General features: G+C 52.3%; 1 protein-coding gene across 1 annotated transcript; it reads left to right on the forward strand.

The window, feature by feature from the left end:
• The first annotated feature begins 8,440 nt into the window (after window positions 1–8,440).
• On the forward strand, window positions 8,441–17,043 carry LOC136501958 (indole-2-monooxygenase-like). Its single transcript, XM_066497462.1, has 5 exons — window positions 8,441–8,999; window positions 15,188–15,448; window positions 15,785–15,828; window positions 15,915–16,307; window positions 16,405–17,043. Exons 1-5 carry the CDS (start codon window positions 8,441–8,443, stop codon window positions 17,029–17,031), a joined length of 1,884 nt encoding a protein of 627 aa, XP_066353559.1. The 3' UTR covers window positions 17,032–17,043.
• The last annotated feature ends 241 nt before the right edge of the window (window positions 17,044–17,284 follow it).

A 17,284-nucleotide genomic window follows, 5' to 3' on the forward strand; every position in this document is an offset into this window, starting at 1 on the left:
GAGAAGCCACAGCCAAACGAACAGGCTGACAATATGCCGGCGCACGCCCCTTCGCCTTCAACAGCTACTGGTGTGTGGTGTGTGTGGATGCCCGACGATGTGAGTGAAGACCTTGCAAACTGAATCGATGGCGCAAGTGAGTTGAATCGATGGCATGCAGGTGATGTGGATCAGTGCCATCAGGCGCAAATAGATCTCTATCACCCTATGGTAATTAAAGATTGTGTACCGGAGAGGAAAAATACTAAACTACCCTTAAGCACAATTAATTAACTTTTTAATTAATAGCTGCGGCAAATAATTTCATGGGATGACCCTAAGCACCGTAACAAACCTCTTTTAATCCTATCATACTTAGGTTTTTGTTTATTTATTTGTTCTATAGTTATTATTCTCTCTTCATGCATCCCCGTTGTATCTACTGGCATGAATTGTTCTATATTAATCATCATCTATCAATTCCTTGGTTTAGCGTCGTCCTCTTGTTTTCACCCCTATATTTTTTAATAAGGAAACAAAGTTTCAACCTTTATCATCCGGGAATGGTATATATAAGTGATATCTAATTAGTTTATTTTCAAGCCTCTCACAAATCTTAGGCTTTGTACTCACGGTACTCTATAACACTGTAGCACAGACTCCTACTCACCTCCCGCATAGTCCGTGGCCGCACGCCACCGCCGCCGCTGTTGCTCGTGCGCGCCCCAGCCGCTCACGCCTCGCATCCGCAACAGCTACACCGCGCCACCGGCCCCCGCGTCCTGGCCGCCGCCCGGCTGCATCCTCCTCTGGTTTTCTGAACTGGAGCAGAGTTTTGGGAGAGCAGGAGATCCGACTCCCATTCCAGCGTACCGAGGCAGCGGCGCCGGACCGTTGACACTCCGGCGAGCCGGCGGCGGCGGATCCGCGCTACTCCGGGGCTGTGGGCTGCGGGTGGTGTCCATTGCCTTCTTCTATCGCCGACTTCGTCAGATCTGCGGCCGGTGACACACCACCGGGAGCAAGCAAAAGAAGCAGATCTTGGGGCCCTTGAAGGGCACCTCGGGCCGCCGGCCAACACAACAATCGTCATTGCTGGCCCCATCGTCTTCTTGATGTGAGGAGCCTCGATTCAAGCGCCGCCGTCGCTACCTCCGACAAGTCAACGCCACCTTCGCCCTTGTTCCCGGTTACGCTACGCTTCACGACCGAGGAGCTCCTCCTTCGTCAACAGCTCTTCAATCGACTACATCTCTTCTCGGCGGACCTGACCTGAAGCTTGTTGAGACCGTGAGGTGCCATCTTCACTTCATCACCAGCCACCATTTTCTCATTGTGCGTCGCTATCAGAGTTCATCTGCTGCGTCAGTCAGACACTTGGACGGAATAAATTATTTGCCGAGTGCCAAACGGGGGGCACTCGGCAAAGAGGACGCCGCTGGATGCCGTTAAACCCTATCAATCTTTGCCGAGTGTTTGCCTTTGCCGAGTGCAGAGTGCGGCGCTCAGCAAAGCAGGTCTTTGCCGAGTGCCCGAAATTTGGCACTCGGCAAAGATTTTTGCACTCGGCAAATCACGTGTTTCCCGTAGTGACTGTAGCGTGAAGCCGTTTTGTAAGCCAGGGTTAAAATGAACTAGAAGTCGGGAAAAACCAGTTTTTCTGGCTTCACCGGTGAAGCCGTTTTGGATGAGCCGTGCCAAAGGGGGCCTAATACACGCGCAAGAACGCTGCCGCCGCCGCCTAGCTCGCTCCGCTAGCACGAGTTGGCTGCGCTGCCGACGCTCCCTGAGTGGACGGTTCCTGATCTGTCGAGCTATGTGAGCGAGGACTGCACAGAAAGGTCACCAAGGGGCGTCGCAAGGTGCTACAGCTGGTCCTGCGTCGTGGCCGCTGCCACCGCCATCGCCGCCGCTCCTTGTACCGCCGGTTGCCAATTTCTGTGATGCAAAAGAGATCCATCTGTAATGCATTTTGGAATGACAGATTATCGGTATTTTTTTTCTTGAAAATACATAAGGATGCTTCTTGCTTGACCATATCCCATCTCGTCGCTTTCCACATAAATAGTTCTTGCATACTATCCAACTTATGTGCCTGTTTGGGCCGAATTCCTGTGTCATCATCTATCTCAATTTCAAAACCTTGTAACTCCAAAATTTTCCCTTGAGACACCAACAGGTGCAAAGTTAGTGGCAACTGAATGGTGTGATTAGTATTCCAAAACTAGATCAGACACTTTATAATGTCCCTTCTCTTATGACAACACCCATGCGAACTTGACAATCGGTTCTAGTTTCAGCACTTGGATACTTTGTTAGATAATCCCTTTTCTGAAAGATCTATTACCGGCTTTCATCGATAAGAGGAGAGCAATTTTATGTACAAGGCCACCAAACGTGGCGTCAAGCACCACGAAAGGCGAAGCCCACCCATGCAAACACGACAGAGTACACACTACCGTGAGTCATTGTTGCTGAGCATGGCTACAAAGCAGCCAGTAGCTTCGACTTCCCATGGCAGCTCACAGATGACCCAACTAAGATGTGAGACCGACGACCCGAAGCAGGAGGTCGTGGTTGGTCATCGTGGAAGAGCTCAAGCGCGCCGCGAAGAGCAGCTCCGACTTCCATCCTCGACCTCACGCCCCGCCCGCGGCGATTGTCGTGCATCCGAAGCAAACCCAGCCATCGAAGAAGGGGTGGACCGGGCGCCGAGAAGCAAAGGGCATCCGCCACAGGAGGCATCGTGGCCGAGTAGAAATTCCACAGCGACGCCTTCAGGAAGGGTACGACGTCGAATGCGCCGCCGTCGCTCATCCAGGAATGGACCGGGTTTTCACCCGCGGAAGATTGCTATGGGGACACGACGCCCCCAATAGGGAAAGCGACGCCCACAGGCATCGCCGTCGCTAGGCTTTCGCTCGAGGTGCCCTCCCAGCATAGACGCCGGCTAAGATACCGGACCCCAGCCTATCAGCACCGTCGTCACTGCCAGCCATCCTGCAGAAGCCTCGCCAGAGGGGCATCAACGCGTCGGTTGCACGCAGCAGCCGCACAGCTGCGTCGGCCACCCCTACCGACCAGACAACATGCCGAAACCCGGTCTCACTCTACCGCGCATCCCCCTGCCCCTGCAGCATGTTGAAGCCATTGCCGGCTGCCGCCGCCGGCTGAAGCACCCTCCGTGGACGCTGTCGACCTTCGCCAGGCATCGTTAGGCGCATGCTCCACCACGGGCGCCGCCCCTGCCCTGGGGGAGCCGGATCTTGCCAACAAGGCACCAGACCCGGGTTCCCTTGCCGCCGCCGCCACCACCACCATAGATCCATGGTCGAGTGCGCGCCCCGCCGGCCCACTGCTACGCACGTCGCCACCACCACCGAGCGTGGGGAAGAGGAAGAGGCCCGCCCCTGGTGCCCCAGGCAGGCACAGCCGCACCGCGCGTGTCCCGGCCGCCGAACCGGCGTCTAGGGCTGCAGCCGCCGCCGCCGTTGCCCAACCACCCGAGCTCGGCACGGATCTGACCCAAGGCTCACCGAATGCGGACGCCTAGGAGAGCAAGCAGTCGCGAACCGGCGGCGCCGCCGGCGCCGCTGCACGCTCCATGCCGCGCCTCAGGACGCCACACATGAGCTCTTCCTTGACCACCACACCCACCACCGCGAAGAAGGGCTCCACTGCCGCCCTCACGGCAAGCCGCACGGCCATGCCAGCGGCCTACTCCGGCGGCGGCACGGTGGGAGGGAGGGAGGAAGGGGAGTGGCGGCGAGGGTTCAAGTCGCCTCCTGTATCGCTCACGTGGGAGCGACGTGGGGGCCTCCCGTAGCCACCACAATGCAGATAGATAATCCCTTTTACCTTGCACTCTATGACCTTTACTTGAACAAATGTATCTGCAAAATCTAACCTTCCCATCAGACTTTCTTTTTTTTTACCTTTTTGTAACCTCAAAACCCTTTTGACTTCCAAAGGTTAACCAAAACATCCAAGCCTTTTCTATTGTACTGAATTCCATGTCAAATTGAGGTAACAAACTAAGAAGCGAACCCTCCCTACAAGAAAAAAAATGGTTTGGTGCTAAACTGAACAACTATAAAATGGAGCATCTGTGCTCAACTGAACAACATCCGGTATGCCGGCGTGTGCGATGCATCATGCATGGGACGCAGAATCTGTAGGCCTTTGTATTTTCAAAGCATTCGCTGCCGTGGATGGGGATCGAATTGGACAAGAAGGCATGCAGGCATTGTCCATAATATATCAAAAGGATCGGAGAAGACGACGAAGCTTATGTTGCTGCAGCAGCAAGGGGCTGTCGGGTGGGGCCATGCACGTCACGGCTGGTGGAAATAAAGGCAAGCAGCACTCGCTGTCACTAGCGCCCTTGCCTGCTTTCTTCGAGCATTATTTTTTCGAGAACATATTTAGCACATGTTTCATGAAGAAGTTGTCATACACACCTATCATCACATCACAGCGAAATACTATTAGTGATGGGGTTGAACACAAACAAAAGGCACCACTAGACGGTGGAACGCTCGCTGGTTTGACTAACTAAGAAACTGATTGTGCGACCTAATAGAGCAGTGATCCTAGTCGAAGATGGACCGAGCCACCCCCCTGCGCTCTTTCCTGGCGGGGAAGAGATCCCACATTGCCTCATGAATGGTACAATGCGGCGGGACTTTTCCATGACCTGTGGGACGTTTTTTGTGGAGACAACAATGACATGAAAGTGGAGCCTAACCTTTTTAATACAGAGTCTTGCATTTCCTTAAACTTTGACCGCAGGTATTATAATTTGGGTCCATGAACTTTCGGAGTGCATATTTGGATCTCTTAACTTTATTTCTAGTGGTTTGTTCAAAGTGTGAATTCAGGTCCATGATTGGACCAAGCTAAGAGTGAACTTAGAATGAACCACTTTTAAAGTTGAAGAAGCCATATGATTACTTCGAGAGTTCACGGACTCAGATAAGAATATGGCAAAAGATTAGCACTTAACTCTATAAAAAGCTATTAGCAAATTCCCTCTAGCTATTACTGCTTATAAAAAGTTTAGATAATCCAAACAGGATCTAACATTATTCAACCTTCTCCACCCCCCCCCCCCCCCCCCCCCCCCCCCACCCCCAAAAAAAATGAAATAGCAATAATTTGTCTTTTTTTGTTGAATTGAGAAAAAATGTACAATTGATCACACAATATATTAAAAATACTAATATTTATGGTACATAATTAGTATCATTGGAAAGATCTTTAAATCTAGTTTTTTTAATAAATTTATTTAGAGATACAAATGTTGCACGCATTTTCTACAAATCGAGTCAAACTTGTGGCACGGAAACAAAAAAACGACAGTTAATTTGGGACAGAGGGAGTACTCTCTTGGTCCCCTAATAAGTGACGTTTTAGCTGTAGGCACGGAGATTAAGAAAAAATGTAAAAGGTGTAGTTCATAGGAAATGAGAAGGAGAAGAAAAAATTGATTTGAAAAGTGAGAATGACATTTATTTTGGGATAAGTATAAAAGGCTAGATAACACTTATTTTTTAGATAGAGGTATAGGTCCGGCTGCTTCAACTTTCTCCATCGGTCCAATTAATCGCAATGTCGTTTGATTGCTGCTTTTTCGTCGTCACTGATACGACGAAGTTCCAGGTACAAGCATGCATGCGCATATATGGTACATGCATTATACTGATCGGTCGATATATATGATGATACATTTTTGTCTATATTTGTGAAACGATAGGGATCGGTCGATATGATGATACCTTCTTATCCATTTGCGAAATGATATGGGTGGATGGATGACAACGAGTATACAAAGTCAAGAGAGAACACTGGCGCTTTGGAAAACTTAATAGTAACATCAATTATTACCTTAGTAAACGTCAATCACCTTGTTCGCTTATTGGTTTCAGCCAGCCCAAACCAGCCAACCAACAGTGTTTTCTTCTCACAACAAACCAGCACCAGCCAGCTCAAACCAGTCCAGAAACCAACCAGCGATCAGGCCGAATATCATCCTTTTGTCAGAGAAGAATGATATGCTGCCTTTGTAATATATATGCCTATTTACTATCATTAAGCCGGCGAGCTTTGGCCGCCACCCAGGCTGTCCACGTCGCCTGAAATCCTTCAGCCGTCCGATTCTGCTATCGACGATCGGTATTGACTTCACCGAACGCTACAGTGCAGAACGCCTCCACCAAAACATTCCCGATAGCTATTTCTCCTTCTCGACCGCGACGCCCTCCCACACCGTGCCACCTCCACCGCTCCCGCCGCCGCCGCCCCTTCCTCCCTCCTTCTCCCTCTCCCTCTCCCTCTCCCTCTCTCCCAGCGTCGCTGCGTGCCTCCCAGGTCTCGGCGCCGCCGCCTCACCGCGCGATGCGCTGCCTAGGCGACGGCGCCGCCGGTTTGGTGCGCAGCGGCACGCGTGCGCCCCAGTGGCAGACCTCCACCGCAACGGCGTGGTGCCAGCAACCACCGGCGGTGCCCTCCTTCGTGCCTGCCCACAGCGCTGGCTGCTCCCGCGGGTTCGCGTGTGCTCCACAAAACCCTAACTCCATGGGCTTGACGCCCGCCACTGCACCACGAACTGCTCCCTCTCTTCTGAGCTGCGCTAGAGTTTGATGGATTCGTTCCATTCGTACAAGAAGAGACAAGAAGACAGGTGCTTCCTCCTGATCTCCGTCCCCATCTCTCTATCTATCATGCACTGATGAACATATCAATACATTCGTTCCTTTTGTTGCAAGGGGAACACGTGTGGTGCTCTGTTCAGGTGTGTGCGTAGGGTTTGGGAAGCGGACATTGTGGGAATTTCCCCCTTTTTTGATATCTTTTTTAGATTGGCACTAATCTGGGTTTGGCACTGATCTAGGTGTTCGCCAGGTATTGACTCGGATGTTTTAAGTTACAAATGTTTACAAATGTAAAAAAGCATTGTGTCGGGTACCATAAAACGGGGTACCCCGGGCGTACACCAAAAGAGTCACTTAAGTCCCATCAACAACGAGGCCAGAAGGTAAACCATGGGTTCATCACCGGCCCCGTCCGAGCCCACCGGCTCTCTGCCTCGCCCGAGGCCACGCACGGGAGGTCTCGACGCCCTGACGAAATCTCTGCCTCGCGCGAGGCCTCTCGCGGGAGGCCTCGGCAAGGAGCCCAATCTCTGTCTCGCCCGAGGCCCCGTGCGTACAACCTCGAATGAGATAGCTATTCTCCATACCGCTCGAGGCTGGCTTGTCAATAACCCGTCGCTCCCGCCTCGACCAGTCTTCCTGACAGCATGTCACGTCCTATTAATGCGTCAACCACTCCCGCAATCTCAGTCGGACGACGGCTCGACACCACGGAGTGGCCGACGGGACAAGAAGTCGCATCAGCGCCATACCGGCTGAGACAGGGCGTGGCGGGGATTACCGGCCACTGTATTCTGGCGCTGTGCCCACGACCAGCGCCCGCACTACACTATGCCCCGCAATCCCCGCCCCGAAGACAACGCGACATGGGAAGTCTAGCCCGGGTCATCATCGCCTCTGAACCAGCGTACCAGAACGACCGCTCCCTCCGAGCGTCGGCACCCTACGTCAGGGCCTCGGCCATCTCGAGATTCACGTCTACCGAGACCCCCAACATGGTTTGGCCTCGGCGCCAATCGAGCCCCGGCCTCGCGCGCAGTCAACCCACAGCGACCGCACGCTGACCGCCGCGCCCGCTTCGAGGCAGCCCTGGAGCTCCCATGACGCACAGGATCGGATGTGACCAGCATGTCACCCTAGCGCTTCAAAGACAGACCACTCCGACAACCACGCCGCTACAGGAACAGGCTACAGGGCTCGGACATGCCGCCTCCGTTCGCACGACGCCGTATAGTTAGCACACGTACTACCCTTGTCTTCCCTTCAACTATAAAAGGAAAGGACTTGGGCCATTTCTAGGGAGGAGGAGACACGCACTCACAAAAACAACACCATGTAACACGCATACTCCCCTGCCGCCTGAGAGCGACGTCTCAAGCAGCCTGCACCACTCCACACCGAGACCTGGGACTAGCTCCCTCTCTCACCCAGCTTGTAACCCCCTACTACAAGCACTTCGGTGTAAAGAATACAAGATCGATCTCTCAGACTGGATGTAGGGCACTGATTGCCTGAACCAGTATAAGCTTTGTGTCTCTTTGCATCACCATCCGGGATTGGGAACACGCAGTACAAATTCACTAGTGGGTTGAGGATCCACCGGTCCAAAACACCGACAGTTGGCGCGCCAGGTAGGGGCCTCTGCGTGTCAGCTTCGTCATCCCAACAAGTTCTGGATGGCAGACCCCATACGACCACTGCGTCTCGGCATGGTGGTCTGGTTTGGGAGCCTAGAGTTCATGTCTCTAGGGCACGAGTATGACATGGTACTCCTCACACCCCGAGCCCCGCCTGCCGACGACGACGTCATGCACCGGCAACCCAGGCGTAGGCGGCACCTGGGTGGCCGCTCTCGCCACGCTCGCCGGGCACGACGCGAGCAGGATCACCCCGATGCTACGCGAACACAGGACGACACGCCGCACTCTGCTAATATCCTGTGCCCAGCTATTGGCATAGGGCCCCTGGTTGGGGACCTGTCTGGCCTAAGCCTGGACAAGGGAGAGACGCCGGTGGCATGCGACAGCGCCCTGTTACCGAGCCCTACTCTGCCACCCCCTGAGGCGTCGGCTCTGGCAAAGCGGAATCCGGCGATAGCACTATCTCCGTACCCCTTCGGGTTGAGAAATGCCGCCGCCTCCTACGCTTATGCCTATGCTTCCATTCACGTGAAGCCCTCAGGACACCACCAACGCTTCGCCCTCGACTTCGATACCGTGACTTCAACTCACTCTCACGCCGACTCCTCAGAGGAGAACGAGGCGTGGGCCGGAGCGGATTTCTCTGGACTTCGTGACCTCGAAGCCATGCGTCGCTTCCTGGCCACGAGTGACTATTGCTTTGGCTATTCCGACTCTGACGACAAAGGTACTTACGATCCCGCTCGTGAGTGCTTCCACATCGGACTTGGGATGCCAAGCACAGGCGATGAGGATGAGGGGGCAGGCAACCGTACTCCGCTTCATCAGGGAACGGGCGATGCCACGCCCTTGCGCATTGTCCCACCGGCAGCACGGAGCGAGAACCTTGCCCTCGGACAATTTCGACGACCAGACCTGGAGCAGCTCCGCGAACTTTAGGCCAAGGTCGAGCAAGATCGACTCCTTCTGCAACAGCTTCGAAACACTCTCGAGCAGGAGCAGCAGGGCCGTGGTGATGGCGGAGGAGCCCAGCGACGGGCTCGCGACATGCACCACCGCATCAACGACGACGAAGGGGACGATCGTCCCCCAATCTTCAATCATGCTAGCCAGAATGTCATGGCTGTGGCGATGCTAGTGCGCGCGATGCCCGAGCCCTCCACCACGGAAGGGCGACGGGTTCACGGCAAGCTCTAGGATCTCCTCGACACCGCCACGGTGCAGCAGGCCGAGAGTTCCGCCTCCCAGCGGCGTGGTACCGTCTCGGACCTCCCCTCAGCACCGCATCGGCAGGATAGGGAGGCCTCGGTTCGTCCCGAGCCCGCTCAAGCACCGACGATCAATAGGGTCCCCTCGGTCCACGACCACCTCGACAACCGACGCGAGGCGTAGGGCGACCACGAAGTGGTCGGCCGACGACGGCGCCACGACAGTGAGGGGCCCGCTCGAGGCTACCATCCGCATCGGGGCAGCCGTTATGACAGTGAGGAAGACCATAGTCCTTCTCCTAAACCACCTGGCCCTCGGGTCTTCAGCAGAGCCATCCGCAACGCTCAGTTTCTAGCCCAGTTCCGCCAGCCAGCCAACCTCACAAAGTATAGCGGCGAGACCAACCCCGAGCTCTGGCTTGCCGATTACCGTCTGGCTTGTCAGCTAGGTGGCGCAGACGATGACCAACTCATCATCCGCAACCTCCCCTTACTCTTGTCAGACTCGACGTGAGCCTGGCTCGAGCACCTTCCTCCCTCTTAGATCCACGACTGGCGCGACTTGGTTAGGATCTTCATCGGGAATTTCCAGGGCACATACGTGCGCCCTAGAAACTCCTGGGACCTTAAGAGCTGTCGCCAGAAATCAGATGAGTCTCTCCGAGACTTCATCCGGCGCTTCTCTAAACAGTGCACCGAGTTGCCTAGCGTCGGCGACTCAGAGATCGTCCAGGTTTTCCTCTCCGGCACCACCTGTCGAGACTTGGTCCGAGAGTTAGGCCGGAATGTGCCGCGCTCAGCTGCCGTGCTCCTCGACATCGCCACCAACTTTGCCTCGAGCGAAGAGGCTGTAGGGGCCATCTTCCCCGACAACGACGCCAAGGGGAAGCGGAGGGATGAGGCCCCCGAGGCCTCGGTTCCCCACCTCCCCAAAAGAAAGAAAAAGGGTCGCCAAGGGAAGCAGGCCATCCTCGAGGCCGATCTGGTCGCGGTCGCAGAACGCATGAATCCCCGAGGCCCCAGGGGCCCCAGGCCCTTCGACGACATGCTTAAGAAACCCTGCCCTTACCACCAAGGCTCGGTAAAGCACGCCCTCGAGGATTGCTCCATGCTGCGGCATTACTATGCCAGGCTCGGACTCCCCAACGACGACGCCAAGCAGAAGGGCATCGGCGACTGGGACGATGACAAGGACAATGGGTTCCCCGAGGTGCACAACGCCTTCATGATCTTTGGCGGACCCTCGGCGTGCCTTACGGCATGGTAGCGAAAGAGGGAACGCCGAGAGGTCTTCTCGGTCAAGGTGGCCACTCCCTGGTACCTCGACTGGTCTTGGGAGGCGATCACCTTTGATCGAGATGACCACCCGAACCATGTCCCGAATCCTGAGCAGTACCCGCTCGTCGTTGACCCATTTGTGGGCAACACCCGGCTCACTAAGGTGTTGATGGACGGAGGCAGCGGCCTCAACATCCTCTACACCAGCACCCTAGAGCTCTTGGAGATCGACCGGTCGAGGCTCCGAGGCGACGCCGCACCTTTCCACGGCATCGTGCCAGGGAAACGCACGCGACCCCTCAGGCGCATCGACCTTCCCGTTTGCTTCGGCACCCCCTCCAACTACCGCAATGAGGTCCTTACCTTCGAGGTGGTCGGGTTCAGGGGAACCTACCACGTCATCCTGGGGCGACCGTGCTACGCCAAGTTCATGGCAGTCCCCAACTATACCTACCTCAAGCTCAAGTTGCCGGGTCCCAACGGTGTCATCACGATTGAGTCCACGTACGAACATGCATACGACTGCGACGTCGAGTGCATCGAGTACGTCGAGGCTCTCGTGGAGGCCGAGACCCTCATCGCCAACCTCGACCAACTCGGTGGTGAGGCGCCTGACTCCAAGCGTCGTGCAGGGGCGTTCGAGCCCGCGGAGGCCATCAAGCTCGTCCCGGCCGACCCCGCCTACCTCGACGACCGGGCGCTAAGGATCAGCACCACCCTCGACATCAAATAGGAGGCCGTGCTCGTCGACTTCCTCCGTGCAAATGCTGACATGTTCACATGGAGTCCCTCGGACATGCCGGGCATACCAAGGGAGGTCGCCGAGCACGCCTTGGACATCCAGGCCGGCTCTAGACCGGTGAAGCAACGCCTACGCCGATTCGACGAGGAAAAGCGTAGGGCCATCGGCGAGGAGGTGCAGAAACTCTTGGCGGCCAGGTTCATCAAGGAAGTGTCCCACCCGAAGTGGTTGGCTAACCCCATGTTAGTCAAGAAGAAAAATGGGAAATGGAGGATGTGTGTAGACTACATCGGTTTGAATAAAGTCTATCCAAAAGTCCCCTTCCCATTACCTCAAATCGATCAGATCGTTGACTCCACTGCGGGGTGGGAGACCCTGTCTTTCCTTGATACATATTCTGATTACCATCAAATCAAGATGAAAAAGTCCGACCAGCTTGCGACTTCTTTCATCACCCCCATTCGGCATGTACTGCTACGTGACTATGCCTTTTGGCCTCATAAACGCAGGGGCCACGTACCAGCGGTGCATGACCCAGGTCTTTGGCGACCACATTAGGCGAACCATTGAGGCCTATGTGGACGACATCGTGGTCAAGACCAGAAAGGCCGAGGATCTCGTCGACGACTTAAAGATAGCCTTCAAATGCCTTAGAGAGAAGGGCATCAAGCTCAATCACGAGAAGTGTGTTCGGGGTCCCCCGAGGCATGCTCTTGGGATTCATAGTCTCGGAACATGGCATCGAAGCCAACCCAGAGAAGGTCTTGGCCGTAACTAGCATGGGACCAATCAAAGACCTCAAGGGAGTGCAGAGGGTCATGGGATGCCTTGCGGCCTTGAGTCGCTTCATCTCGCGCCTCGGCGAAAAAGGCTTGCCTCTGTACCGCCTCTTGAGAAAATCCGAACGCTTTTCCTGGACCCCCAAGGCCAAAGAAGCCCTCGCCAAGCTCAAAGCACTGCTCACCAATCCTCCTGTCCTAGTACCACTGGCCAGAGACAAGGCCCTCTTACTCTACGGCACCGCAACGACCCAAGTGGCCAGCGCTGCTGTAGTAGTAGAGAGGCAGGAAGAGGGGCATGCTCTACCCATCCAACGACCTGTCTACTTCATCAGCGAAGTACTCTTCGAGACCAAAACATGATACCCCCACATCCAGAAGTTGATCTACGCCATAGTCTTGGCTCGACGCAAGCTGCGTCACTACTTCGAGTCTCACCCAGTAATTGTGGTGTCATCTTTCCCCCTAGGAGAGATAATCCATAATCGGGAGGCTTCGGGTAGGATAGCCAAGTGGGCCGTCGAACTCATGGGGGAAGCCCTGACCTTTGCGCCTCGAAAAGCAATAAAGTTTCAGGTCTTGGCTGATTTTGTGGCTGAGTGGACCGACACCCAATTGCCACCTGCTCAAGTCCAGACAGAATGCTGGACCATGTACTTCGATGGGTCTCTGACCAAGACCGAGGCAGGCGTGGGTCTGCTCTTCATCTCACCCCTCAGAGTACACATGCGCTACATGGTTCGGCTCCATTTTGCCACCTCCAACAACGCAGCTGAATATGAGGCCCTCGTCAATGGCCTACTGATCGCCATCGAACTTGGAGTATGGCGTCTCGACATCCGGGGCGACTCGCAGCTCGTCGTCGATCAAGTCATGAAGGAGTCAAACTGCCTCGACCCCAAAATGGAGGCGTACTGCAAGCTGGTACGCCGCCTGGAAGACAAGTTCGACAGTCTCGAGCTCAACCACATCACACAGAAATACAACGAGGCCGCGGACGAACTGGCAAAGATGGCCTTGGCACGGGCTCCGGTCCCCCCGAACGTCTTTGCCAGGGACTTTTGATGAGCTCTCAAGTAAAGAAGTTATTATTTTCCCTTTTTCTTGTTCCCTCCCCACTATGAGTTCTTCTACTACATCTGTTGATGTTTCTCGTGCATCAATAAGTTCTAGCTTAGTGCAACTTGGGCTTGACAATAGATCAGTATTCTGGTGCTGAACTGTGATATCCTTTGATTCCTTTTTCATCTCTATACTGTTATTCTGCACTGTCATTTCAGAAAAACTTATGCTGCATCCTTTCTCGGCAAGCTGCAAAATTTCAATTAGTTTGAAGTTAGAGGAACAGGAATCAAATCCTAGAGTACAGCAAGCAGTGTTAAACTAGTATGCAAAGTTTAGCTTTTCTGTCTGTGCACACAAAGTAAGTGATAAACCAATTTCCATCTAACAGAAACCACTTCGTAAAAGAAATAGTGCAGTGCATTGTTTGTTCTCCCAACATGCAGAAGAGCTTCATCTTTAATGCATTGCAGAAGAGCTTTCTCCTTATCTATCAATATGGTTCAAACAATGAATATCAGTTCTAGAGGCTCAAGAAACTTTATTAGGCTCTTGAATCATGTAGTGATCAACACTTTTTGAAAGAAATTACTAATATGCTAGGAGAACAAAACAAAGTGAACTGATTACATCATTGGACATATAGTAAGACTATGTCCCTGACATAGATACCCAGTATATATGCCTTTACAAATGATATTAATTACCTTGTCAATACCAATTTCAATCTCATTAAGCTTCTCGGTGATCTTCACTATGTCAGGCCTTTTCTGACTTTCTTTGTCCAAACATTTCAATGCTATCTGAGTGCATGCCTCAACTTGGCTGTAGTATGCTTCAAGCAGGGAATCACTACTACTGCAACTTTCCTGCAACTTGTTCGTCCAGATCTCTCGGACCTGATAAATCAAATTGTCAAGCAGGTAGATACTATTTCAATGTAAATATGACGTAGATTTAGATAAAAAAAAATGGTCCTGATTTTAAGACGTATCATTTCTCACTTGATCAATGAACTCATTTGAAGACATGTCCGAACATTCAAGGTAGCCCAAATGAACTCATTTGAAGACATTTCTCACTTGATCAATGACTCATTTGAAGACATTTCTCACTTTATCGAAACCTTACATTTTTATCTTGTCACTCACGTGCAATCTCCTCTCTTTTTTGCAGCATTAATCGGGGGCGGCGTCGAACCATGTCGAAGGGTCGCTGGCATCGCACGTTGGGCCATCCCCACCTGGACCGTCGCCGGGATCGCACGCTGGGGCGTCCCACCCCTCACAGTCGCCGTGAGCCGCCTTCGGAGTCGTTTTTATGTATTGAACTTGTGAAATTGGAATAGTGTGTACTTTTGAACGTGTGGTTTGTAATATATTGTGGATTTTGGACAAATTTGGTCATTTGTGATATATAAATGTGGTTTGTGACATATTGGTGTTGATTTGTGGTTTGTGATATATATATATGCTTTGTTGTTTACATGAAAAAGCAAAAAACAAAAAAAAAATTAGAGGTGGCTTCCCCGAGTGCCTGTGCTGTGGCACTCGGGAAAGAGGGATTTTTTTTAAAAAAAATAAATTTCTTTGCCGAGTGCCTGAGCTGCGGCACTCGGCAAAGAGTATTTAAAAAAAAATCTTTCCCGAGTGTTGCACTCGGGGAAGAAAATAAAAAAAAACAAACAGCGTCGGCCGTCGGCCAACGGCATCAAGTCTTCCCCGAGTGTTAGCACGGCACTCGGCAAAGCCTTCCCCGAGTGCACGATTTTCGACACTCGGGGAAGGCGCCTTTCCCGTGAGAGGATTAGCCGGAGGCTCTTCTCCGAGTGTTGCACTCGGGGAAGGCTTCCCCGAGTGCAACTGGGCCTTCCCCGAGTGCAACTGGCACTCGGGGAAGCCAGCAGTTCCTGTAGTGATCCCCACGCTCATCGTCTCCTCACCGAGCGCCGCTCAGGCTGTGCTGTGCACGCAAGACCACATCTTCGCATCAAGGACCTACTCTCCTGTCACCGACATCCTCTTCTACGGATCCACTGACGTTGCCTTCTCGCCCTACAGCGAGCACTGGCGCCAGGTCAAGAAGATCGTCACCACGCACCTCCAAGGTTTTCATTATCGGAAATAAAAATTTATCGAAATAGGATAAGCAAGATATATCAAAAATATCGGACCAAATTCAAAAAAAATTCAAATTGTTTTGAAAAAATTCCGTAGAATTTGACTTGAAACTATTCCTAAGCTATTAAACATCACTTGTTCACAGATAAAAACAAGAATAAAACATTATAGTGTGGGATTATCGCACAGCTGAATTTGGGTTGTCTGTGTAGAAGCAGGAAAAAAGGGAAAATTTTGGCCGATGTCAAATTTTATCGGACCCTGTGGATAGAAAGGAAATTTTGAAAATTTTGGTGAATTTCGGCCGATAAAAAAAACCTACACCAACAAGAAGGTCTGGTCCTACCGCTACGCACGCGAGCATGAGGTAATAACCTTGCGTCAATTTCAACAATCACTAATATATTGTTCCATGGACCAAGATGATTGCCTGAAAATAATTCACAACAACAGGTGAGGCTGGTGGTCGCTAAGATTCACGAGGCAGCCACTGCAGGCACTGCTATCGACCTAAGCGGACTGCTCAAATCCTTCGCCAACGATGTCATGTGTCAAGCCGTATCTGGCAAGTTCTTCAGGGAGAAAGGCCATAATAAACTTTTCCAGGAACTCGTGGAGGCGAACTCGTCCCTCCTGGGGGGGGGGGGGGGGGGGGGGGGGGGGGTCAACCTAGAGGACTACTTCCCGGTGCTGGCGAAGCTGGACATCATCAAGAGGATGGTGTGTGCAAAGGCTCATAAGGTAAACAAGATGTGGGATGACTTGCTCAATACGCTCATCGATGTCTTGTTGTCTCTTCAACAAGAGTACAACCTCACGAGAGATCATATCAAGGCACAGCTGGTGGTAAATATGGATGTGGCCTCACCCACAACTTCTATATAATTATACATAATTATATATATATGCTGATTCTTATATATGTGTATCCATATGTATGTAGATCATGTTTGAAGCTGGCATAGATTCGGCATACATAGTGCTGGAATATGCGATGGCTCAGCTAATGCAAAACCCCTGCCTCATGAACAAGCTACAAACCGAGGTGAGAAGCACTATAACAAAGGGAAAAGAGATGGTTACCGAAGACGAGCTTAACAGTTTAGTGTACCTAAAGGCAGTCATCAAAGAGACACTCCGACTCCATATGCCAGCACCGCTCCTTGTGCCCCACCTCTCCTTGGCTGACTGCAACATAGAAGGATATACGATACCATCAGGAACACGTGCCATTGTCAATAGCTGGGCTCTTGCAAGGGATCCTAGCTATTGGGAGAAAGCAGAGGAGTTCATGCCTGAGCGGTTCATGGAAGGCGCTAGCACCAAAGCTATGGACAATAAGGGAAACGATTTCCAATACTTACCATTTGGAGCAGGGCGAAGGATATGCCCTGGTATAAACTTTGCAAGTTCCACTATCGAAGTCATGCTAACAAACCTTGTCTACCGCTTCAATTGGGAGCTACCTATGGAATTAATGAAGAAAGGCATAGATATGACTGAATCATTTGGGCTAACAGTGCATTGTACGAAGAAACTCCTCCTTGTCCCTATAGTTCCACAAGATTAATGCATTAGTCTATAGAGCCCTTTATGTACGCAATAGATCAAGGACTTGACTATGCAGTACCTATGGTAATTGCATCATACTTGTGGGTTTGGACTTGTTGTTAAGCACGTATACTAAATAAAAAAAACATGCATTGCACATTACTAAAGGAAGCATTTTCGGATACTGGCATTTTCTATTAATAGAGGTGAACAGTGCGTCCGCCTCAGGTAATTGGTCAAGGTTAATCGGCCACTTCCAGAGGCGGTCCACC

The sequence above is a fragment of the Miscanthus floridulus genome, chromosome 13 (assembly GCF_019320115.1).
Source record: "Miscanthus floridulus cultivar M001 chromosome 13, ASM1932011v1, whole genome shotgun sequence".
Classification (NCBI taxonomy): domain Eukaryota; kingdom Viridiplantae; phylum Streptophyta; class Magnoliopsida; order Poales; family Poaceae; genus Miscanthus; species Miscanthus floridulus.

Coding starts and splice junctions, on each gene's coding strand:
- LOC136501958 (XM_066497462.1), top strand. CDS start 8,441: ATGCACCGGCAACCCAGGCGTAGGCGGCACCTGGGTGGCCGCTCTCGC. Junction 15,449..15,784: donor CGTCACCACGCACCTCCAAG/GTTTTCATTATC, acceptor AAAAAACCTACA/CCAACAAGAAGGTCTGGTCC. Junction 16,308..16,404: donor ATATCAAGGCACAGCTGGTG/GTAAATATGGAT, acceptor ATATGTATGTAG/ATCATGTTTGAAGCTGGCAT.